Source organism: Equus caballus, chromosome 1, assembly GCF_041296265.1.
Source record: "Equus caballus isolate H_3958 breed thoroughbred chromosome 1, TB-T2T, whole genome shotgun sequence".
Lineage (NCBI taxonomy): Eukaryota > Metazoa > Chordata > Mammalia > Perissodactyla > Equidae > Equus > Equus caballus.
Window position 1 is genome coordinate 56,307,277 of NC_091684.1, and position 25,658 is coordinate 56,332,934.

Genomic DNA, 25,658 nt, shown 5'->3' on the forward strand with positions numbered 1-25,658 from the left:
AAAGACATACAAGTGGGCAATAAGTACATGAAATTATGTTCAACATCATTAGCCATTAGGGAAATTCAAATCAAAGCCACAATGAGAAACCACTTCACACTCACTGGGGTGACTATAATCAAAAGCAAACAATAACGAGGGTTGGCGAGAATGAGGGGAATTGAAACCCTCATGCACTGCTGGTGGGGATGTAAAATGGTGCAGTCAGGTACCACTGGAAAAGAGCCGAGCAGCTTCCCAAATGGTTAAGTATAGAGTCATCATATGACCCAGAAATTCCACTCCTAGGTATAGACGCAAGAGAAAGGAAAACATATGCCCACACAAAAACGTGTATTAAAATCGTAATTAGAATTATTCATAACAGCCAAAACATGGAAACAACCCAGGTGTCCATCAACTTATGAATGGATAAATAAAACATGGTATATCCATACAACAAAATTGACCATAAAAGGGAATAAGGTACTGGTATGCTACATATGGATGAATCCAGAAAACATTAAGCTAAAGGAAAAAAGCCTGTCATTAAAGATCACATATTGTATGATTCCATTTATATGTAACATCTAGAATAGGCAAATCTATACAGACAGGAAGTAGACTAGCGATTGTCTAATTTGGGAGAGATGGAAATATTTTAAAATTGATTGTAATGGTTGTACAACTCTGTGAACATTCTAAAAATGATTGAAATGTGTACTTTAAATGGATGAATTCTTTGGTATATGAATTGTATCTCAAAAATATTGTTACAGAAAAAGATGTTCAACATCATTAGTAATTAGGGAAATGCAAATTAAAGGCAAAATAAAATAATACTATATACATATTAGGATAGCAAAAACAAAAATCAAAAAATGTGACAAGACCAAGTACTGGGAGGGCTGTAGAGCAACTGGAACTCTCATACATTGCTGGTGGGAATGCAAAATATTCTAGCTGTTTTGGAAAACAATTTAGCAGTTTCTTATAAAGTTAAACGTACATGCACCATATGACTACCTGTAACATATGAGACATCTGGACGTTGCATTTCTGTGTCTTAAATGTGCTAGTCTTTCTGTCTCTAAAATATCCCTCTTTCCCCATCTCCTTGGACTAATTCAACTTTAAACCTAAATCTTCTTTAGTTTACAGTTTGGAAGTCAGTTCCTCAAAATTGTAATGTTTCTCCTAAACCAACCTAATCACCACTGATGTTGTCATAGGACCCAGTAGATCATCCAACACACTGCTTGTCACAACCGTATACAATTGCCATTTACTTTTCTTTATTTTCTCCTAGATGGTAAACTCCAATAGGGCAGAATCTATCTTTCCTTTGTCTGTGATTGAATCCCCAGCACCCAGCACAGCTCCTGTTTTAAAAATATATTTGAGAAACAGATGACTTTTTGCAAACTCTTTAGACATCATGTTGCTAACAAAGGAAAATTAAAGCAACCTTAGTTATTCTCCTTTGACATAATGAGTAATAATTTGACTATACCAATAGTTAGAGCGAAAGAGGGAGAGTTAAAGTGAAACAAAGATGGGGGGAAAAGAAGGAGAATTTGTAGTAGTCATTTACTATGCTGATTCAAAGCACAAAAGTCAAACCCTCTAAGGATGTTCTGCTTTTCTTTTGGAACTCCATGTATATTTCACAAAAGCATCAGAGTGACTTAGAAAACCCAAGTCTCTTTTCAAGCTGCTTAGACTTTAGACAAAGTGATCAATGGAATGTCGAATAAATTTGACTTTGTTTTTCAGTAATGAGAGTATTTTTTGAAAAGCATCAAATCTAATAATTCCATCTCACAGAAAGCGCCAAGCCTAGTTGTTTTCTTATGAGAGGGATTTTCTGGATGTACTCAACCACAGCTTTAACTATGTCTAACATATGTGTGAATGATCCTTTGGCAAGATCTCCCTTTCTCTCTCTCCACTCCAACCCTAGCGTTGCTTGCAAGCAACAGAGGGGATAAGAGGAAATAGCTGATCTTCTCCGTGCCCTTAACCCTTTTCAATTCAACTTCTGTCTCAAAGTTAACCACTACAGAAAAAGAAACTAGAAGGAACCCACTTCCCCAAACCAAGTGCCCTTCGCGTGTTTTACCACATATCTGCAATACCTGATTCTCACTAATAGGACATCCTTCATATCTCATCTGCATCACTTACAAAAATCCATCTTGGTGAATCTTGTCTTTCAAAATTTGACCTTAGAGCAGAGATTGCAAAATTAGTGGTCTGTGACATTATGTATTGGCACAAATGATAGAATTGTGCTTTTGCTTTTATTTTGTTTTAAATTGATTTAGTTGTCTACACTTAGAAATCAAGAGATTTTTACATTAAAATCTATATTTCTGGGTTCTTTTACGAAATTGTAATGTCAGACAACACTGGGCCTACATTCATGCACATCAACAACTGATTGAAGAAAAGTTGAGGCCGACCCCTTAGACTGGGCTTAGCTCCCCGTTTCCTCATAGGTCCATCCTACAGGGCCCTGTCACTCATCACTTGTTTGTCCCCTACTGTAAGCATTTGAATTTGCTGCCCCTACCTTAGGGTTGCTCTGCACACCAGGCTGAGAGGGGGCTGAGAGATGGGGAAGGGCACCTTTGAATGCATTTTAGGTTAGGAAGATACTTATACTAAAGTGCTCTGTAATTTTTTACTTCTATTAGGGATGTAATAGGTTTTTGTGGACTGAGGAAGCCAAATAGTACACATAACACTGATTAAAAGACAAAATATATTCCAAGTTCCAAACAACTAACTTCCAAATGGAATACTTGGACTTTCTCATTAGAAGATGATGCCTAATCTTGCTTAGGTCTTCTATCCTGGGCTAATCACTAGGTAGCGAGGCAGCTACCTAAGAATTATAAAGAATGACTGCATGCAGGAGGATTTCATGGGCACGACTGTGTGTTTCTGGCTCTCTGCTTCTCTAGTTTGGGAAGGCGGGACAAGATTAGAGATTCTTAGAGAAAAATAAAATCAACTCTTGGAACTTTTGCAGCTTCATCCACTGAATAGCAGGTCTCTTGTCCAAAAGCATTCAGAAAGGTTTCTCCTCTCTCCGTCAAGGAATTAAACATATAAAACCTGGGCTCACTTTCCATTTTTAGATTTATTGTGCTACCTTTATTCCTTTAATCTCTGCCATTGTTAGAACTGAGCTGATTCCCTACTCTGCCATTTATTGGCTGTTTGACCTTAAGCAAGTTGCTTAATTTTTCTCAGCCAGGGTAACCTTACCAGCAAAACGGTAATAAAAGTATTTATCTCAATCATTGTGAGCATTGATGTAATGAGGTAATGAGTATAAAACACTTTGCATGATGCTGGTACAGGTTACTAAATGTTTTATGTATTTTCCTTTATTTTTTCCCTTTTTATTATTTGAAATAGAAGCTATTTTTGCCCTGTAAAAGCCATAAAATAACCACTCCTCCAATACTTCTGGGTAACTAGCCTTCTCCATTCACCACCAAATCACCTACACACATAAAACAAATAAACGAACTCTTCTGTCTGATTTCTAGAATTTTGAATGCCAGGAATGGAGAAGATTATTTAACCCCTCATAGTCCATTTACAGAAAACGAAACTGAATCCCAAAAGGTTTAATGATTTGCTAATGTCTCTTAAGCAAGGGAGTAGAACTCATCTGTTTTTAAAAATCAAAAGACTGGGGCTGGCCCATGGTCTAGTGGTTAAGTTAGGCACACTCCACTTTAGCGGCCAGGGGTTTGGTTCCCAGATGCGGACCTGCACCACTTGTCAGCAGCCATGCTGTGGTGGCAACCCACATACAAAATAGAGGACTGGCACAGGTGTTAGCTCAGAGACAATCTTCCTCAGCAAAATGAGGTAGATTCGCAACAGATGTTAGCTCAGGGCAAATCTTCCTCCGCAAAAAAAAACCAAATAAACAAACTAGTTTTATTCTCTCTCTTTAACATATGATAATAAGTTAGGTTTTAAATGCAGCCCTTTTTAAATGGCAGTCTATATTCATGAGCTTAGAATCAATTGTTGTGGGTTACAAACATGTATATCCAGATGCAAAATAGTCCATACAGAAGATCTCCTAAAATATGACTTCCCTTTAGACCCTTCCCAGGTGAGAAGCAACAGTAGCTCTCCAAATCCATTTAATGGATCCAGTTCTGTAAGATGAAATCTAACCTCCCACCCTGGCAATCACATACTCAAGGCTATTCATCAACTGCCTCTATTCTACTTTACGCTTCTGTCAATTTAGCAATCTAGATTTCCTTTCTGCTGTATTTCTGAAACTCAGGAATGAGCATTGTGCCTTTACTCATGCTGCTATGTCCACTTGGAGCTCTAGTTTTTCAAATCCAATTCCTGCCTAGTTTTCAAGTTTTGATGTAAATGTTGCTTATTTCATGCTGAATTCCAAAACTACTCTAATCCCATCTAGTTTTCTCCCTCCTCTTAATTCCGAAACACAAACATTCCATTCAAAAATATCTACATTTGATTGTGGAAAGTCTCAGATTTTTCTATAATTGTATCACTACCCTTTTCCTATATTCCGAATGCCATGAATGGAAAATTTATAAAGAAACCTCTAAAACATGGAAAGGAACTCACTGTGCATTCAGGTTAGGCTTATTAAGGATCATGTTTACCAATGTCTTTTAGCTGAAAGAGGATTAAGATGCTGAGCAGTTTCTAACCCAGGGAGTGGGCAGTCACACCTGTGTGTTCTATTCTACATAAGCAAAAGCATTCCTGACTTAGCTATCACACCCTTTCCCCACCAAAAGAGGGGAGCTGCCAAGATGCTCACTGGGAACAGTTGTTGGTTTGTGTACGACTGTAAGTAGGGGTTTGTTCTTTTTCTTTTTCTTTTTTTTTTTTTTCTTTACAAGGGAGGGAAGGAGGAAGAATGGAATGAAACTCTAAAAGCTTTATTTATAACCAAATATATCCTTGTTTGATAACAGATAATCAATTAAAGCAATGTGTGACACTTAAACAGCATTCTGCCAAAAAGGAAAGATATTAGTAGAGCTGATAGCAATCAGCGCTTCTTGCAAACAGCGAGAGTCCCCTGTAAAGCCTTCTCTCTTGGCACAGGGGCTTTGTTAAATCTGGCTCACCATTTTGTGAGTGGGAACAATCAGCTTTGTAGGATGGAGGGAAGTATTATAATTAAATGTCCACCCACTTTTTCCTTTTTGATGAAAAGCTCCCTTGAAACTTACTAAAATAAGGTGCATCAAGACAGATGAATTTTTGATGAATAAGTCAAAGCACTGACGAAGCTGGTTTTTCTCATGGAGAAATTTCTCTTTAATTCGTTGAAAATTTTCAGGCCTAGATCATTAACACTGTCATATTTAAGGATAATTAATATGGTAAAACCCATGGGATAAACTGAAGATTTTACCGTTTTAGTTAGTAGGGACTATAGTGTTCAGCAAGAACTGACTTGCTGAGAACAAATCATATTATGTTTCAAAATAATAGTGGAGTTTTTAAAAATTAATTTTAGAGAAATATTTAATAGTAGCCATTATAATAAACAATGAAGTCATTAAATGTAATGGCATTCTTCTGAATAATAGTTATATTACTACATTATAGTTACAAACTATATCTCTGAAGTGGAAAAGTTCTTTAAAAGTGTCATCACATTGTCTGAAAGTCCTTCTGAGGGAGGTCTGGAGCAGGGTTTATAATATCTGCTTTCGATAATTAGTAGCAAAAGAATTTACTAATATCACTGTGGAAAATTATTTTAAAGTATCCATGTACAGTAGAGTAGGGAGGTAATCTACTAAAAAATTGGTCTCAGGAGCCAGCCCTGATGGCCTAGTGGTTAAAGTTTGGCACGTGCCACTTTGGCAGCCCTCCTTCTGTTCCCAGGCATGGAACCATGCCACTCATCTGTCAGTAGCCATGCTGTGGCAGCGGCTCAGATAGAAGAACTAGAAGGACTTGTAATTAGAATATACAACTATGAACACGGGCTTTGGGGAGGGAAAAGGAAAAAAAAGAGAGAGGAAGATTGGCAACAGATGTCAGCTCATGGTGAATCTTTCCCAGCCAAAAAAAAAAAAAAAATTGGGCTTAGGTATATATCTCAAGTCCAGTTACTGGAATCCCCAAAGTCACTTTTTAGAAAGAAAAACTTGGCTGATGTTATGGATGTGTTTCTTAATTCAATACAGATTTATTGAACACTATCTGTACAGACTTTGCTACCAGAGGAGGCTCAAAGCAATAAAAGATAAAATCTTTACTCTCTACATTACTGAATATTTTTATTTTTAAGATAAAATTAATATTTTAAGCTTCCTGTTTAATAGGTATTATTAGTGGAAGCCACTAATAATAATTCACTAAGAGTGAATGGTCACCATCAGTGCAAGATCAAAGTACTGGGGAGCATAATTCAAAGAGCATGTTTGTCATTAACGGCTAATCACTATGTCAAGATGATTTTTTAAATGCCAAACTCTTGACTCCTGCTTCCCATTCCCACTGTGGCTTGGTACATCTAAAAGCACAGGGTAACTTGGATGTTTGAAGTAGGAAAAGCTTTACCTAGTAGTTACTTAGTTCAGCATAACTAAGGTAAAACTAGCCGCAAGGATCTAGGTCTCCGCTTATCGGTACTGCCCAGGGCTGTATAACCGTCATTTCACTCATGATCATTTTATACCAAACTACATGCTAATACAGCTGGAGAGCTCAGACATGACTCCACTAGAGACTGAGAATGTTCAGACCCAATTTATTGGCCACTCTGCTCCTCATTTCCATTTCTCCCCCCAACGTCCCCAATCCTTTGGGTTTCCTAATTTCTATTACCTTAGAATTTCTTAAAGCTTTACGTTTTGCTATGTGTTCAGTTCTACTTTTTATTATCGTTTTGTAAAAGTTACAGGTTGACCATTATCTAAAGTGTTCCTTCAACAGCACGGAGTTTTTCTGCAAAGATCTGATAGGAATTCTTTAAAAATGGAGGGTTTTTTTCCATTTAAGTCTTACTTCAACAAGTTCACTGATTTTAGATTTCTTTGACAAACATAGTTGAGGTATCAAAACCCAGACATGTTGAAAATAGCTTTTTCTTGAAGTCATTTAGATTCGAAGACTTTCTGCCCTGCTATGTCAAATTACCCAGCCCTGGAATGAGATGGGTAGACGTGCCTGTCTGTGTGGGGTGGTAGGCAGGCGGGAGATGGAGGATCGGTAAGGAATCTGTATAAAGTAAGCTCACAACGTCCTCCAAAACTGCTATATGTCAGCTCTCCTATTTCCCGGGACTCTGTCACAGACACTTCTGTCTCAATGTTTGTGGTAAATTAATGATGATTTTCTCTGTTGCTTTGGTGAGACAGCTCCTTTCAAAAGAGGATTTTCCTGGAAGATGAATGCAGTGCTCTTTTTTTCCTTCTTGATATATATAAACAACCTAGTGTGCAAGTGGTATACTTAAAAACCATCTGCATTTTCTCCTATGGCTGTATCTCTTAGAAAACTAGAAGTATCTCAACTGTAAAGCGTATTTGTTAGGTCACAGAATTTTAGAAACTGGTGGTGACCTTAGACATTATCTTGCTTAACCTTCACTTTATAGATAAAGCAAATCAAGCTCTGAGAAGAGAAGCATAGTAGATTAAAGGTGGCTGCAATACCTTGCTGTTCCTTCCACTGGAAGGTGAAGTTGCACACTCCCCCCTCCCACCCCTTGTGTTTGGGCAGGCTCCATGATTGCTTCGACCTATAAAATATGGTGGAAGCGGCACTCTGCCAATTTCTGGGCCCAGGCCTTAAGAGAATGTCAGCGTCTACTTCCTGTCTCTAGCTTGCTCTTGAGAATTCTCAGCTCAGAACCCAGTAACTACGCCGTGAGAAGCTGAAGACACGAGGAGAGGCCATGCATTGGTGCTCCGGTCGACTATCATAGCCGAGCTCCCAGCTGTCAGTTAACATGCACTTTCAGCCACGTGAATGTGCCATCTTCTAGGTCTGGCCTGCTCACACCTTTGGAGGGCTCCATCCCCAGCTGATATTTGACAGCAATCACATGAGAAACCCTAAGGGAGAATTGCCCAGCTCTGCCCAATCAACTCACAGATCAGCGAGAAAGTACTAAATGGTTGTTTTAGGCCACTAAGTTTGGGGATGGTTTGTTATGTTGTAAAAGCTAACTGGAACTGAAAATGACTTAGACCAGTTTCCATATAATTGCAGAGTGGGAACTAGAAGACCCTAAAGCTAGTCTAATCTCATTATAATGTGTTAAGGGAACATACAGAGTTAAATAAGACCCATTCTCAGTCCCCTGGTAGCTCAAAATTCCAAAATCTTTTATTCTTTCAATATTTATGTGAAATACAGAATTTTCAAAATCCTTAAATATTTAAAACAGATTCTTACAGCTCTGTCTGTGTAATAATAAGCCATCATTTGGTAACAAGTTAAGGTAGTATTCTCAAGTGTTTCTTGAAGGCAGTACCTTAGTAACAAGTGTCATGAAAGAAAGAGTTCCTCAGGTAACCTGATTTGGGGAAATTCTAACAAATTAAATTAAAGAGGTGTCTTTATCTCTGGGTATTTCAGAAATATAAAATCTTCAAGAGGAGAAATAGCTATAACTTTTGCTTAAAACTATGTCCCTTCAAGGGGTCCTTCTTTATTGAGCATCTCATGAGGTTTGTGTTTCATAGAAACCTTACACTAAGAAATAGGAACAGGGATGAAACTTATTAACAGAAACCAGCTTTTACTTCCAGAATATTTCAGCAAAAAAAGTTGTTTTCATAAATTTGGTGTGCCTTCAGCTTAGAGATCACATTTTTACACAAAACTTTTACGATTGTCAGGGACCACACTTAGGTGGCTTTAGTGACCTGCTCCCTCTGCTTTGCTTTCTTACTTTTAACCTTTTCCTGTGGGAATAGCTAATAGATATTTGAGGAATGAGTATAAGAAAGAATAAATAAAACTAGATAAATAATAATTAATTGAATGAATTAGTTAAAAATTTTGAACCTGAAAATCATCTCTAACTCTAATTAGTTTGAGTTTTGTACCTTTATTCCCACATAAGGCCAATGGGAATTTTAACAGGTGCCCTGTCTCCTTGGGAAGTTCAAAGGACATTTCAAGTTGGATGTGGGGCAGTTTTAGGGCTGAAATGATCTTGGTAATCATCTATTTATCCACCCCTTTTATTTTCTACATGTGAAGACTGGAACCCAGAAAAAGAGTATATAGTGCAAATGCTAGTTACATTGGAAAGTTCCTTCCCAGTGGATCCATATTAAAGGTGTGGGGAAAGTCCTCTGTTTTAGTAGATGTTATATTAAATGCTGTGATTCTAATTTGGATAGTGACTATTTCTAACTCACAAGTTTTATAAGAAGTTTGGGCACCAAAACACGTATTTCACCAGAGTTCATGGCCAATATAGGGAGGTGTGGCAGTCAAAACATTTACTAAGCAGTATGGCATGGGCACTGACAATGAGAATAAATTCTAGCCATAAATAAGTAGTGCAATCATAGTGATGAGTACTAGCAGTATATCAGCTCTAGTATACAGATCTAGCCAATCACATTTCCCCCTTCCTGCTACTGGTTCCTGACCTTTAGAATACTATTACCTTACTGGTGCTAGAAATTCTTCCATTCAGGCTCTCTCTTATGCTGTGGCTGCATTATTGATGCCCATAGTACAATAGGTTCCATTATCTGTCTCCTGGGAAACACCCAACACTTCATGGCTCCTTTAGCAATATGCTACCCTGCCCCCCACATCATGGGATATTTCCATGTTTCCAGTTTTTTGGGGTTTTTAAAAATATTTTATTTTTCCCTTTTCTCCCCAAAGCTCCCTGGTACATAATTGCATATTTTCAGTTGTGGGTCCTTCTAGTTGTGGCATGTGGGATGCCACCTCAGCAAGTCTTGATGAGTGGTGCCATGTCCGTGCCCAGGATCCAAACTGGTGAAACCCTGGGCCGCCAAAGCAGAGCGTGCCAACTTAACCACTTGGCCACAGGGGCGGCCCCATCCACGTTTCCAGTTTTGAAGCAAAAGGAAATTATACTTTGATCATCTCCTCTTGCCCCTGCTAGGACATAGACCAATCCACTATCCTTACTTAATTTTTCTGGATCTCTCTACCCCTATATATCCTACACTCTTGCTCTGTAGTCACCTTATATAGTTGATTATGATTTGAAAGCCTGAAGGAGTACTAAGCCATGAAAAAAATGATAGAGAAACAATAAAATGTCATGGGATAGAGTATTTGATACTTTTAAGATAGGGAAGAAAATATTTGTAAGGATAAAAGAAAGTATCTGCATTTAATCAAGTTTTTTTGTGTAGCTCTGAAAAAAATGCATTTAAAAAGAAACAATATTGATCATAGTTTCATAGCTCTTTCTAAATAAATTGTTCCTTTTCCAAGCCATTGGGGGATGGTTTATACAATTTGACATAAATACCTTGATATTACCTTGGTCCAACTCTGCTTCATTTGTAATAAGTTGTCACAAATTTTTATTTGACTACAATTCAACTGTTAATGGGGAATGAGAGCCTCATTCTCCTGGATTTAGAGTAGTTACAGTTCTAGCACACTTACCTCTACGAGCCTGCTGGTGTGTTCACGAAATATCGCAGCATATTCTTTTATTTCCTTTTCCCGGCCATTCTTGGCAGCTTCAATAAGAACCAAAAGTGGGACTGTCGTATCCAAAAAGGAGTCTGACACATGATCTATAATAGCCTTACGGAGCTGAGAAGAAATAAAAAAATTCAGGGTTTTTTTTTTTCTTCTTTTTCAGGAAGTAGTTCATGCTATTTCCTATTTTTACAATCTCAGCAGTTAAAAATTTCATTTTATATATTTTTTGCACAATCTCTAAAATCATAACATTTAAGACTGTGTATGAAAGTCACTTGCAAAGCTAAAACAAGCAAAATATCCAAGAAAAAAAATCATTGAGCAATGGCTCTCTTGCTCTCAAAACTCACTAATCTTTTCTTAAATTGTACCTAGCCCAGAGGTCAGATAATACGTGATAATATCCCTTTTTTCCCTCAAAGAAATTACTCTATTGTAATGTTTATGAATATGTACAAACAACATCGTACATGATGTATTTTCATAATTACAAAATTATAAAATGTTTTCTACTTTGTTGGAAGAACTGATGATATAATTTGATTAGGTAAATTGTAGACTTCATGGTAATTAAACCAAGTTAGATCACCGATTATGCCAGCTGATAATAGATTAATAGAGCGAGGAGAATAATAGATGAGTTTGATGTCCAATTTTCTCTGTTTGCATTAATTGTTCTTGCCCTCACATCTTAAATTATTAAACAAGTATAACATTCTGCTACAATTAGTTCTTTTAAATTAGATTACACGTAAGCTTATAAATGACAATCAGGCAATTACTCTACTCAGCACATATTTTCTGAAATTTAAGCTGTGTTGGAAAATCATTGTACTTATAGAATATTGAGCCCTTAAGGATCACAGTATCTTGAAATGTTTCATTAGCAATGTCAATGACTATGAATGACCCCAAAGTTTTTTCGGTCAACCTTTTCATTTAATTTAATAACCTCTATACAATAAAACAAAGAGATGAATAGATATAAGACAGGAAATCTACAATTTGCCTTTCATGAAAATTATACTTTATGGTATTCTTTTAAAACCAATAAACACTTATCCTAGTTTTGGATTACATGGGAATAATACCTTTTCGAGGGGTTGAATGAGGTAGTTGCTTCCTATAACAATGATAGGAAAATAAATCCATAATAATTATAGATTTTTAAGAGAAAATATACCTGCTTAAGATGGTAGAGCTTACTCAAAAGAACTGAAATTTTCTGGCTACCAATAATTTCACAATGGCTCTAGGAAGATTCTCAAAGAAAGATTCTGCTTGGCATGCAGAAAGGCAAATCACTAATGGCAACTAATTAATATTTACTGAGCACTTACTGGGGCAGGGTGCAGAGTGCGAAGGGGTTACAAGGCAAGGGGAAGACCTTGAGTAAACGAACAACGTGTTTGATGTCTATGAAGAGTGGACCAGGGAAGTCAGGCAAGAGATCATAAATTAGCTGGGAACCACAAGTTATTTAGTTCCACATACATAAGACAAAAGTAGAAGGAGTCTCTCAGATGAGGAACAGTTTTCAATGATCATCCCTCCCCTTTATCTTTTTCTTCTTTCATTTGTAACCAGGACATGTAGAAGGAAGGCAAGGAGGAGATCTGCATTAGAAATAGGTGATTTAAAGCCTGCATACACATGGGAGGTAATTCAAGCTGAGGATGCAGGTAGAATCATTTGGAGAAAGACACACAGTGAGGAGAGGTCCAAGAATGAAATCTTATGAAATACTACAATTTGTGGGAGTCATGCAGATGGAAGGGTAAGACCTTAAAAGAAAATGAGATCATGGCCAAGAAACAAAGAGAGCAAATGACCAAAACTAAACGATAAACTTTCAAATAAATCTCTATATCAATACTCTTCAAATGAACTTCAAATGAAATTAGGTTTCATTTGAAATACTCTTCAAATGAAATTATGTTTGTTAGGATAACTAACAAATGTAATTTTAATGCCCAAATCATGGACTTGCTGAATCTTCTTTTCTGTGTATTTGATTTCATTCAATTCAACAAATATTTCTGAAGACCATTTCCTTACCTTTTAATCAAAAGCAAGGTATCATTAGAAACATCAAGACAGAAGCACATGGTCCCTCATAATCTAGTGTAGGAGTGAGAATCATTACATATTACAATAAAGGAAAACCAGGAGATTGAGAGCAAAGAAATTTGAAGAAAATAATAGGTTTCAGTGTCTAATTTTAAAGATAAGTTAAATAAAAAGAACCAAGTTTTATCTATTGGATTTGACCACTAGGAGGTTATTGATGAAATTAGCAAGAATAGTTTCAGTGGAAAAGTAGAAGCAGGAGTCCTACCACTATGGTTTGAAGAGTACATGGAAGAAAAGGAGGTGGAGACATTGAGAAAAAACTCATTTCCGGTACAGCCTGCATCACTTAACATCAGGGATACGTTCTGAGAAATGCGTTGCTAGGTGATTTCATTGTTGTGCAAAACATCACAGAGTGTACTTACACAAAACTAGATAGTATAGCCTACTACACACCTAGGTTATATGGTAGTAATCTCATGGGACCACTGTTGTATATATGGTCCATCCTCGAATGAAAGATCATTATGCAATGCTGTAATTTGATTGTGACGTGAAGAAGCAAGACTTGGTATTAACTACATTGAGACACAGGTTTAAAAAGCAATCGTTTCTCATGTAAAAGACTTTGATGTATGTTCTCATCTACAACTATACCCAGAAAGTCAAGTTGTCCTCTTGTGCTTTTCAAAAAATACATTTTGATTTATCATCACACAAAAATCTAGAGAGACAGAGATAACCATTATCTTACATTGCGCCAATTTTTGTAACCCCTTAAATAATTATAGCAATCTTCCTCCAGCACAGGATGCATTTGCTATGGTCTCGCTTCTCCCTTTTGTGGTGCCATGTTTTGTCTTCTCTTCATTTTAATGGCATTTACTTCCCTGTTCTTTTATTTCTTGAAAGTTTCAACTATATTTTCCCTGCTATTCGCTCAGTCCTTCATCCCACTTACAAGTGTTGAAACACATTGGAAGAGTGAGGCTTGAGGTATAGCTGATTTACTATTAATTAAACAATAAATAAATAAACTCTTTGGATAAATTATTTTTTAAAAAATTAAAGCAAATTAGGATCACATTATTTGTTTCCTTCTAAGGCATGTTGCTAACTACATAACACAGTGAGTGAGAAAAGGCCTAGCACAGGGGGTGATATTACATTCAGTAGGACAAAACAGAAGGACTGGAAAATGAGCTTTCAAATAAGTTTGGTGCCAGTGTTTTCAAAATTATGTTGGAAAATGGTCTCAAATTACCTGATGTAATAGAATGTCAGATATAATGAGAAAAATAAATCTTCTTTTCTGTAGTTGTATATTCATTCCATTTAACAAATGCATTTTGAACTTTCTCCCTAAGGGCAAGGCACCATTCTAGGCAAGCCGGGGAATGCCAACATGACAAAAACAGGGTAACTGTTAGGGAGTGAGAGATACACAGAGTTGATGAGTATCTTAAAAGAAGTGCAAACAAATAAGAAATAATTAGCTCTGATTGTCCTGGTGAAGAAGGTTTCTGTAAGGATGGGACATATGTATTCCATTTTAAAAGCTGAATAGGATGTTAAGAGTTGGAGCAAGGAAGTGGGAAGCATAGCATTTTAGGAATAGAGACTATCATAGGCAAAGAAAATAGAGGAATCCTCAAGGCATCACAAATATCTAGTGTGGTTTGAACATAGTGATAGAGTAAGGATTGAAATAGGACTTTATCGGTATAATGGAAGTACTGGAAAGCATTTCAGGTAAAGAACAAATAAGATTAAAAGATGACAGAAAGAAATGGCCAGAAATTGGTGACTTGTGTGCAACTTTAACATACTTGTGATAACTTTAAGACAAACTTATGATACTTTAAGAGAGCACAGTCAGCAGGCAGGGAGAAATTTTTCCATTTGAAAGCATTTTAACCCATGCAAAGAACAAACAGTGCAATTAACTCAACCAACCCATGATTTTCTTACCAGATTGTCTTGCTGGTTCCAGATCATTTACCATCACATTCATAGCTATGATTATGGACTTTATTCGGGGCTTTTGGTGCTTTACTTCTCATCTATGGGACCAGGCTCTGATTTCAGCTGTTACTATGGAAAACAGTTCCTTGGCCTCTGAAGATATCCCACCTCAAGTGCATCCCATGCTTGTCTTTGTTATTCTTTCTCAGGGCCTGCTCCAAGTCTCTGTAAGATTCTCAGCCCAAGCACAAACAGCCTGGAAGTTCTGGAGAGTCAACACCCCTGGGAGCAATGCTCCACCAATGGGCATGGAAGCTACTGGAAAAACTTCCCAGCCTCCATCCATTGGTCAGACAATTCGGGGAGGCATTGGGCCCCTTCTCAGAGGTCCTTAAGCTCTGGTTGCCTATAGCAGGAACCTCAATAACATATCCTTTCCTCCTTCCCTGCCTGTTTTCTTACACATCATGTTCTCTTATACTTGCTTCTTGGAATCACCTCCCAAATAAACTACTTGCACTAAGGTCCCAGTCTCAATATGCACCTTCAGGGGAATCCAATACAAAATAGACACATTTGTCTGGTGTTAATGTTGTCTGGTCATGTACCAAGTAACAGACCAACATCTTAAATAAACTACTCATTGGTGATCACACTTTTCACTTCTGCTTTGCATATCACTGGGTTGATTCTGCCATTCCTTATATTATGATGACTGTGAAACAGAAATTATTATGAGCTAGGACTAGAAATGCAGATGAGGACAAGATATGGAAGACCTTGAATGCTATGCTAAGTAATTTTCTTTATGTGTTCTGACATTCATTGGGATTTTTTTTCATTTAAATTACACAATCATCTATATATATATGTGTGATATCTAAGTAGTCTCTATCTTACTTATTTCCGTATCATTTTCATGCCCAATGGAACAACTCATTCTTTTCACTCGGGTGATATACAAAACACTTTAAAGGAGAATTCAATTTACCAGTGTAGAAATAGGACACTCTTAGAAGCCGCAGCACTAAAAATCTGAAGTTAGTGGGAGGCCAATAGGAGTAAGAGGTATGTATTTTCGACAAATACCTGTTTTTTGCAGCCAGGCATGAAAGATGTGAGGCACAAAACCAAACTGAGGGACTCTCCATCTTTTTTCACTACAGTTTAATAAAAGGCTTTGAGACATCAATTTTTCTATTTCCCACTAATATAAGTGGTCTGAGATCTCAAATAAAATAATATATTTCTCCACAATTGAAACCCCCAAGTGAAAACTAGAAGAAATCCTGCCCCCTCCACCACCAAATAAGGGAATAGAAAGAACGAAATAGCAAAGGGAAGAAGAATGGAAAGAAGAGGAAGTGTGTTTTAGAAAAGAATCATCTTCAGGGCCGGTCGGGTGACACTGCAGTTAACTTCACAGGTTCTGCTTTGGCGGCCCGAGTTTGCTGGTTTGGATCCCAGGTGCGGACATGGCACAGCTTGGCAAACCATGCTAGCATCCCGTGTATAAAGTGGAGGAACATGGGCACGGATGTTAGCTCAGGGCCAGTCTTCCTCAGGGAAAAAAAGAGGAGGATTGGCAGCAGATGTTAGCTCAGGGCTAATCTTCCTCAAAAGGAAATGCAAAAAAGAAAGAAAAAAAGAAAAGAATCATCTTCAGTGAACTAGAAAAACATATATTTGTGTATATTAATACCATTTTAATTTTAAGTAAAATAGCAAAATATGACTTTCTGAACTCAATTGACTAATAGGAACTAAATCAACTAATAATTAATTCAGCATATACTTACTGTGCCAATTTAGTGGGACTTACATCTTATGAGTACCTAACATTTTTTGATGAAGAGGAGGAGAAGGTATAAAAACCTATATTTTTTTCTGAGTGTGGCACTGGTACCACAAACATGGAGAAGAGAAGGATATAGCAATTTAGCAACTCAGCAACTAAAGAATTAATCAAGTTTTTGTTTCGTTTGTTTTTACCAGAATTTTATTTTATTTAACATACTTCAAGTCCTTACTTTCATATTTACAAAATAGATATTTTTTCCTCAATATACACAAATAAAAATTTTAACCTGCCTTTAGTGAAATCAAATGTATATTTCACTCTGCATAATACAGTAGAAATGGAATATATTTGATTGTTTTCATTTTTTAATGAAGTAAAGGAGGTTTAGGAATCCTTCTCCCTTATTAAGAATTTCAATAGCTATGCAGTTCTCAAATGAATGCTGGGAAATAAGACTAAAAGAAGAAGAAAATTTAAATTTAAAAAGACATGTAAAGTAAATAATAAGGAAGGAAATAATTATGACAGTAAAATCAGTGTATTAGGCAGTGGGGGTTCTGAAGGTGAACAAGCCATTTTCCCTGGCCTCTGGCATGATGGTTACAAATTTGGGCTGGGGTTGGATACCCCAGACTCAAACCTCACCTCTACCAGTTAGCTGGGTGATGTTCAGTAAATTGACTCCCCCAAGAGATGGAGATAATAATACTATGGCACTATTTCTTATTTCAGGGACAAAAATCAATAATGTAAAGACAACAGTTGGTAGAGAGCTTTGGAAAGCATTTACTAAAGGAGAAGCGTTGTCATAACTATCGTTTTAAGGATTTACAATCCAGTGGGAAGAAAGATCTATTATAAAAGAAAATACAAGCAGAATATGACCATTGCTGTAACAGAATTACACGTGCTATAAGTCCTCTGGGAAGAAAAAGATTAATTCCAGCTGGTGAAAATGGCAAAGGTTTCATAAAAGAAATAGGATTTACATTAGTCTTGAACTTCCTGAGTTGATTAGGAGTTGGGTTGGGAGAGTAAGGGGTGCTGTGAAGGCACCAAGTTGAACAGGCCATGTATACAAAAGACACGTGTGTTTGGCGTTGAGGAGGTAGGTGACGGAAAATTTGGTGACTAGTGAGTAGACTCTTTAATCAGAGAACAGGTTATGTGCTGGTGTGACGAGGAGAAGGAACTGAGAAAGAAAGCAGAAGGGGAAGGAACATTAAGAAAAATGGGGAGTAAGTCAGGGCCAAATTACAGAGAACTTGGAACACCATGCCAAGGACTTTTGCCTTTGTTCTCTAGTACAGCAGGAAAGAAAGTCACAGAGCAAGAAGGATGAAACAAATAAACACTAACTCATCTCCTAGGACACTTCATCTTATTGCCCCAAAATATATAACCTGCTTCTCCCCAGATATGTCTAAGCTATCTCTCTCATTCCTCAAGGAAGTCCAATGATTCTCTGAAGCAAAGCTAAAATGCTTGTATACTGCTGATGGACAAGCCATGGGTGAGCATGGGCAGGAAGATGGGCTCTGCTTATTTTTTACTAAAAACAAACAAACAAACAAACACAGATCTAGAACAAGACATGAACATTAAATATTCCAAAGAAAAACATTTTAAAAGTAGGGGCTTTCTCCTTCCTGTGTGAAAGAGGGTATATATGCTTAAGACTGCTTGATAAACTTTGTGAGAATAAGAAGAGGTGGAGACGACTCGTGTTGCGGTTTAAACTAGTTTTTATTATTGCCCAAGGCATAAACCCCAAGATGGGAAATGAAGTCCTAGGGAGCACAGGTAAGGATACTGAGAACAAGGCACAGCAGCTACCTCATTGACATTGAAGACTATGGGTGTCGCCAAAGACAGCTCCTAACAATCCCACCCCTTCCTGTACACACAGGCCACTTCTCCCACAAGAGACAGAGCTGCTACTTGCTCCTGTGGAACTGGGGCAGGGTTTGTGACTATTTTCATCTATGGAAAGTGGAGGAAACAGCATTCTGGTGACTTTAGAGCTCAGGCATTAAGAAGGCCTGGCAGCTTCCATCTCTCCTTTCTTGGAACCTTGAACCATCATGTAAGACATGCAGGCTACCCTCCTTGAGAGAGAAGCCACATAAAGAGGCCCTAGAAGATTAGTCACCACCTGGAGAGAGGGAAGAAGAAGAAGCACTGAGCTCTCAAATGTCCAGCCCTGAACCCAGATACAGTCACCACTTGACTGTCACTATGTGGGAGACCACAAGTGAAAACACTACGGAAATGGACCTGCTGACCCCCAGCCAACCCAGAATCGTGAAACATAATAAAATGGTTGCTATTGTTTGTGGTGGTTTGTTAAGCAGCAATACTTAACCAAGACAATGAAGATGTTGACCTGTGAAACCAAAGGGAATTTTCATACCTCTGGAACACAACAGTTCTCTACAAGCTGGAAACATTCCCTTACTAGGAAGAAAAGTATTAGTAATCGGCAGTGTTCTTACTGTATCTCGCTGATGGTGGTGAGGTAGAAATACAAGTAGGATTATGAGATAAAATATAAGATGGCTGATTAAACTTGAATTTCAAATAAACACAACTCTTTTTAAAATATAACTATGTCCCATGCAATATTTGGGAGATATTTATACTAAAACATATTTGTTTTTAATCTGCAATTCAAATTTAACTGGGCATTCTATGCTTTTATTTGCTAAATCTGGTAATCCTACACACAAGGATTGCTTTATCTTCACTTAAGAAAAAATAATTATTCCAAAAACGTTGGAGGTGTAAATGTAGATGAGTTTTTTGTGCATAACCTTGTTGAAGGCAGTGACTTTGTTGAAGGAATGAGACTGGAATTAGACACGATTGTTGATGGTTCATAGAAACAACTTTCCCAAGTCCTGAGAGGAGCGGATGGAGTAGAAATCCGAAGGAAGATCCAGAATGGAAGTCATGCAATGAACAGGGAGGGTGGCCCTGAGGACGCGCTCCTGAGTCTGCCGTGGGTTATGACCTGATATGCGTTCAGCGCTCGTTCTGCCTTAGGTAGGTCACCTCGCCACGCTGGCCTGCTTTCTTATCTGCACCATAAGACAGGTTGTGCTAAGTTCCTTCCAACTCTTACATTCCATGATTCTAAGTGCTGACAGTAGAAATAGAATTCACATTAAGGCCATAAAGTTGAGAAATTGGAATTTTCCCAGCCTTCAAAATTATGTTTTTTCAAACAGCTAATGCTAACTGGCTGGGGATCCCTATTTATTCCATTTCCAAATCTACTTCTGAATTAAAAGATTGCTCAGGCCATTTTACTAAATCTTGCCATTAAACTGTAGTAATATAGTGCATTAAAAGCTTACGGTTGAAAAGCTTTTGCCCCTCTTTTGTGAGTTAATGGTGACCACGTTGAAGTTGTACATGAAAAAGAACTCTGGTTATTAAAGAGTAGAAGGGAACGGAAGGCAAATGTCTTCAAAAATAGCTAAGTCTCCATATTTCTAGGGAAAAAAAATTTTAACTCCTAGCATAATACTGGACTTCTAAATTATTAAAGAAATCCTTTCTAATCCTATGTTCCCGAAGGCCTAAGGTTAAAAAGTAGCCTTAACTTAAACAGAAACTAATTTTTGAAGCATCCTGAAAATAATTGGAAGGGGAAAGTGGTGAGCTCTCTGAATTACTGGCTGTTTACTGTAAGCATTTGGATGACAAACCCAGTTATTAATATAATAGAATCAATTCACCAACATTCCCTAAAAACTCACTACATACCAGGCACTGATAGGCATTTCATTCAATCCTCGCAGCCTTATTAGGTATTATAAACTCTATTTTATGGGTTCAGAGAGGCTCAGGAAGATGAAATCTGTCCCCAAGATCACACAGCTGATGAGGGCAGAGCTAGCATTTGAATGTCACTGCCTGACATGAAGTCAAACGCTCTTTCTTCTGTGTTATGTTTGCCGCAAAATCGGTTGAGGTACGTAAATGTGGAAAGTATATATTTATTATTCTTGCTTTGTGTTCTAAATTAATTTGAAAAAAACAAAAGCAAGAAATAAATACTCCAGCAAGGGAAAAAAGCTTGTCTTTGCATGACGTTTCTGTTTGCACGTCTCTCTCTTCCCTCACCTGTCTGCGAAGGTCTCTGGTCTTCTTGCACATGTTGTCTATTGCAATATTCAGGGTATTACTCCTTTCCTTTTTTCCAGTCTGCAAGGGAGAAAAAAAATGGCATGAACAATGGTATCAAATTATTCTTTATCACTTAGCAATTTGCTTTCTAAATTTCCTGAATATAACAGCTTGAAAATTCAAGAATAGGTTTCAAAACTGCTATGATATTGCATATGATTCATAAGCACTTCACTTAAGACTAAGTAGAATGGTGATTAAAGCTCACATTATTTTCTTCTTTAAGCTTCTGTAATATTTCTGATACAGAGTTGAGCTGCATTTAGTGTGGCAGTAGGCAGAGCTTTATCTTCAAGGAACTGCGATCTTCATTCTTAACAAGTCGACTCTAACCGCTAAGCATTCAATTAGCTTAAAAGCATTAGATGCCCAATTTGTCAACTTCTGTGGGAGTTTCTGAAGTCATTTTCACGGTGTATTGTGTAAGTTATGCAGAGCCATATTGGAGTTTTGCTAAACACTAAATAAAATATGCAGTGCAAATTCATACAATTTGCAAAAGTTGACCACAATTTTAGCTGACAATATTCCAAGAACAAATTGTTTCAAGTAAGAACTGGATGCTGTTTTTGGCTTTTTAAAACAATTTGTGCAACACCTTTTCCTTCTTTAAGCAGAACAATTCTCTCTGTTATATCCTTAACCTAAATCTTTAGGCTATTAAGCACATAGAGAGTCACCTTGGTTGGTATTTTCTACATATTACTTTTGTGAGAGACAACTGAATTGAATCTGATCACACTTTTTTTCAGTGATATCTTATATAAAAGAGATTGAAAAGAATTATTATGTGGTTCACCTCTAGGAATATTGCTACTATTTAAATTGATAAACTGAAAAGTGCTGTTGGGAGGAGACCTTGAAAATGTGTAAGGCAAGTTTAAGCAGCTGATAACTGAGGGAATTTACAGGATGAACTCCATGAGGAAAGACATGGAGGGAAAGTATAGACCATTAGGCAGCATGCCATACGTTACCCCCAAAGACTAAACCCGTACATCAATCTATACCTTCAAGTGAAAAGACTCCTTTACAAGATGTTCAAAACCATCTGTACCCTATCCAAACCTAACTTTTCAGTCCTATCTTCTGCAACATCTTCTCAAGTGCTATCATTTACAGTGACAACATTCCTATACTTTTCTATCCCCTCTCCCAAGTTCTTGCATATAATGTACCTTTGACTTCAGCAAGTGTCTCCCCAAATAACCCCCTGTTGAAATCCTACCTGTTCCTCAATGGTTTCCTCAGAGTTCCCCCGCCCCCAACAATTCTGCTCAAGAGTAAACTGTCACCTCTCCTTGTTCCAATAGCATTTTGAAAATTTCCCAGTATACTCATTTTGTTACTGGGCATTCCCATCACTCTTACTATTCTGTTAGAATCTTGATGTTGGCAGGTGTATCTTATTTTTTTTTCCCTTCCTGATAGTAACTTGCATAGGACTTATTGAATTACCTCAATTAGTTTATAAATGAATAACTTGATTCAAAACACAACATCCTTCCATTAGGGGCTTATTATATGCCAGAAATATGTCATAATAAATTCTGGAGAAGATTTTAGCATCTACCCATGAAGGCAGATCTAAAATACTCTCTTAGCTGAGGTTGCTTCTACCCACCTAAACCTTGGTTAGACCTAGATTTTTCAGGTAGCAGTGTTATTGATATTTAAGATGGGAAAAATTGCCCCATTTGAGACCATCATCTTATACACTGCAAGATGTTTGGCAGCATTGGACCCCTTTCTGCTAAATTTCAATAACTACTCCCAGGCAATATGACAGCCAAAAACTGGCCCTACACATTTCCAGATGCCTCCTACAGTGAAACACAGCACAGGAGTACTAAGTCCTTTACCACACGTTATTTTTGAGAGTGAGCATGCAGTATGTGCATAATGGAGACTGTGTCTGATGCAGGGAGGGGGAGAAGATGGAAGGAGAGAGAGGAGAGAGAAATAAAGCTCCGGATGTCAGAGCAATAACAGCCATGGTGGCAATCACCCAGATAAAAGTTGTGGCTACTTTCACAGCTCCCACCCAGCATTCTCCACGCCAGCAGTGGAGAATTATGAGAAGTTCCTGCAGGGCAATATAAGGCGGTGGCATAAACAGATAAACAATGGGCTATAAGACAGTTTCCAATTTTACCGAAAGAATCTACTCCTTATTCTCCAGTTTCAGGCAGTATTAGCTCTTGGTTGTAACTCTTTCCACTTCATGAAAGCAGAGATAGTCAAAAGGGGGCAGAAATGGGACAGGCAAAGACACACACACACACACACACACACACACACACACAGGGCATTAGGAATAATGTGGGAGACTCCCGTTGTGTTGGCCATAAAAACTCACTAGCTTCTATGACGTGATTCATCAGAACAACTAAAAGATGCCAGCCTTCTCAGAGCTAGCAGCAGTGGCACACAAAACGTTAATAAAGGATGACAGGAGGTGACAGCATGAAGAGATTCAATAAGAACTATAAAGATGATTTCCTAGTTTCTACCCAGAGCTTAACCTTAGTTTAAAACGTTTCACTGGGTCAAAGACATTTTGTTCTCAAGGTAATAATAAACAGTCCTATCATTACAGAAAGTATATTCTCCCTTCTTTCTTCCTTTTCTCTCTCTCCTCTCCCCCATCTTTCTTCTTTTTCACCTCCAGCTTTTTATTGGGTCCTTGCTCTATTTATCCAGATTTATTTGGCTTTAGTCAAACCATTTTATGCCTCTTTATTCCTTTTGCATGGCATAAAAATAAATAAAGCAAGGAGAAATAGCCCATCTTGCTTAAAAGCCTTCGTTCCTTCTGTTTTCAAAGCCTTAACAAATCATGAAGCAATGAGCTAGGACTGAAGGTGAATTGTGTGCGCTGAGGTAAGGGACAGAAAGGGCAGGATATTAAAGCACAACCACAGATAACAGTCAAAGCCTGCCTATATCCCACGTGCTCAGAAGAGAGGATGTTCCTTAAAGGCAGCCTTGACAGGAGCCATCATTAAGTCAATACAGCCCTGCTAATGGAAAATGTACCACTTACACTGGAGTGCCGAGGAAAGATGCTGAGAAAACATGGCATGGATCAGCACTGTAGAGGGAAAGCAATCACATTCCTCATCAGAAAATAAACTGCCAGGAAAGACTTTATTGAAAAGAACAGCTCTGAGCACAGACTTGATTCAATGAGATTTCAATAAAATTATTGCTGCACGTTATAAATACTGTCCCAATGTGATCCAGGCTTAAAATCTTAACTATGAGTCTTTCCATCAATTCTGCCTCGCCACTGCTCCCATGTAACTACCACAGTTAACTGCTCTCTCTTGTTCTTCCCTAAAAGCTGCCCTCACATTTGAAAAAAGTTTTTTGTAAATAAACTCTCCTTGAATTATCCTAATTTGAGTGTTCCATCTGTTTCCTGTTGGGACCCTGCTAGAGAGAACTTTCTAACACTGTGTTGTCCACTATGATAGCCATGGGTCACATGTGGCCATTTAAATTTAAATTAAATTAAAATTAAATAACATTAAAAACTCAATTCCTCAGTTCCTTAATTTAAAGAGGAACAATAGTCACATGTATCTAGTGGCTACTGTATTATACAGCACAGATATAGAACATTTCCCTTATCACAGAAAGATGTATTAGCCTGCACTGTTCTAAAACATATCTTTGTTTCTTCAAATGTACGAGTTCCTACTTTTACACGTAACCTTTTATTTGAGAATAAAATAACAAGGAAGAAACAAACAAACAAAATTTCAACCCTCAAGGTGTTTACTCTCTGGTAAAGAAACTTGCGGTCCAATTATGTCCCTTCTTTGTGCTAAAATCCTTCTCTCTATTCCCATTGCCGATGGAATTAAGAGCAATCTCTTGATCATGTTGTTCAAGGCCCCACATGATTTACTACTGTACTTACTCATCAATCATTAATGGATACCTTAATGGATCCTTTATTTTCTATGCAATACAATCATAGCCTAGGAACTCTGCTCATATAAAAACCTCACTTGGCACTTCTTGTCTCCTATCTTTCTGATTATAGACCTAAGATTTAAATCAGTTACTAAATTTTACATGGAGGCTTTTTTGATCTTCTCAGCTGGAATTAATTATTCTCTTTCATTATACTTTCTTGTACTCCTTATTTTTTATAACACTTGGTTCAATAAACAGTTCAATCTCTTCAATAAATCTTTATTATTTACTATGTGCCAGGCGCTATACTAAGGACGAGTGCTACATTAGACCAAGTGCCTGCCTTTGAGGAGCACACATCTGATGGTAGAAACAGACATACACATAGTATTTAATAGAGGTATCCAGGGGCTGGCCCCGTGGCTGAGTGGTTAAGTTCGCGCACTCTGCTGCAGGCAGCCCAGTGTTTTGTTGGTTCGAATCCTGGGCGCGGACAGGGCACTGCTCATCAGACCACGCTGAGGCAGCGTCCCACATGCCACAACTGGAAGGACTCACAACGAAGAATATACAACTATGAACCGGGGGGCTTTAGGGAGAAAAAGGAAAAAAATAAAATCTTTAAAAAAAAAAAAAAAAATAGAGGTATCCAGGGTAACACATGGATCAGTGGGAGCAGCACTCCCAATAAGGATGGAGGAAAGGTTCCTGAGGAGGTAACAAATGAGTACTGAAGCATACGTAGGAGTCAGCCAGGCCAAGGTGAAAAAGAAGGCCATTTTCAGGAGACAGAGAGAGCTTGAGCAATGGCAAAAGTCCTTAAGGAATATTTGGTAACCAGTATAAAAAGTATGAGGGAAGGCCAAAACCTGGAGGTTTGTGCCACATTAAGAAATGAGGTTGATCCGATAGACAACTAGGAGTCGTACAAATTAAGTAGGTGAGCCACACAGACAGACGTTATTTCAAATACACCAATCTGGATGGAGTCTGCACAATGTATTTTAAGAGATTA

General features: G+C 37.7%; 1 protein-coding gene across 26 annotated transcripts in view; it reads right to left on the minus strand.

Annotated features, from left to right (window-relative positions):
* The window catches only part of CTNNA3 (catenin alpha 3), a 1,507,895-nt gene that overhangs the window by 677,884 nt on the left and 804,353 nt on the right, over positions 1 to 25,658 (minus strand). For all 26 annotated transcript variants that reach the window (XM_070225803.1, XM_070225839.1, XM_070225762.1 and 23 more), the window contains 2 exons: positions 20,654 to 20,734; positions 10,642 to 10,794 (listed from right to left, as the gene is read on the minus strand). In XM_070225803.1, coding sequence (XP_070081904.1) covers positions 10,642 to 10,794; positions 20,654 to 20,734 — 234 coding nt within the window. The remainder of the gene's footprint in view (positions 1 to 10,641; positions 10,795 to 20,653; positions 20,735 to 25,658) is intronic.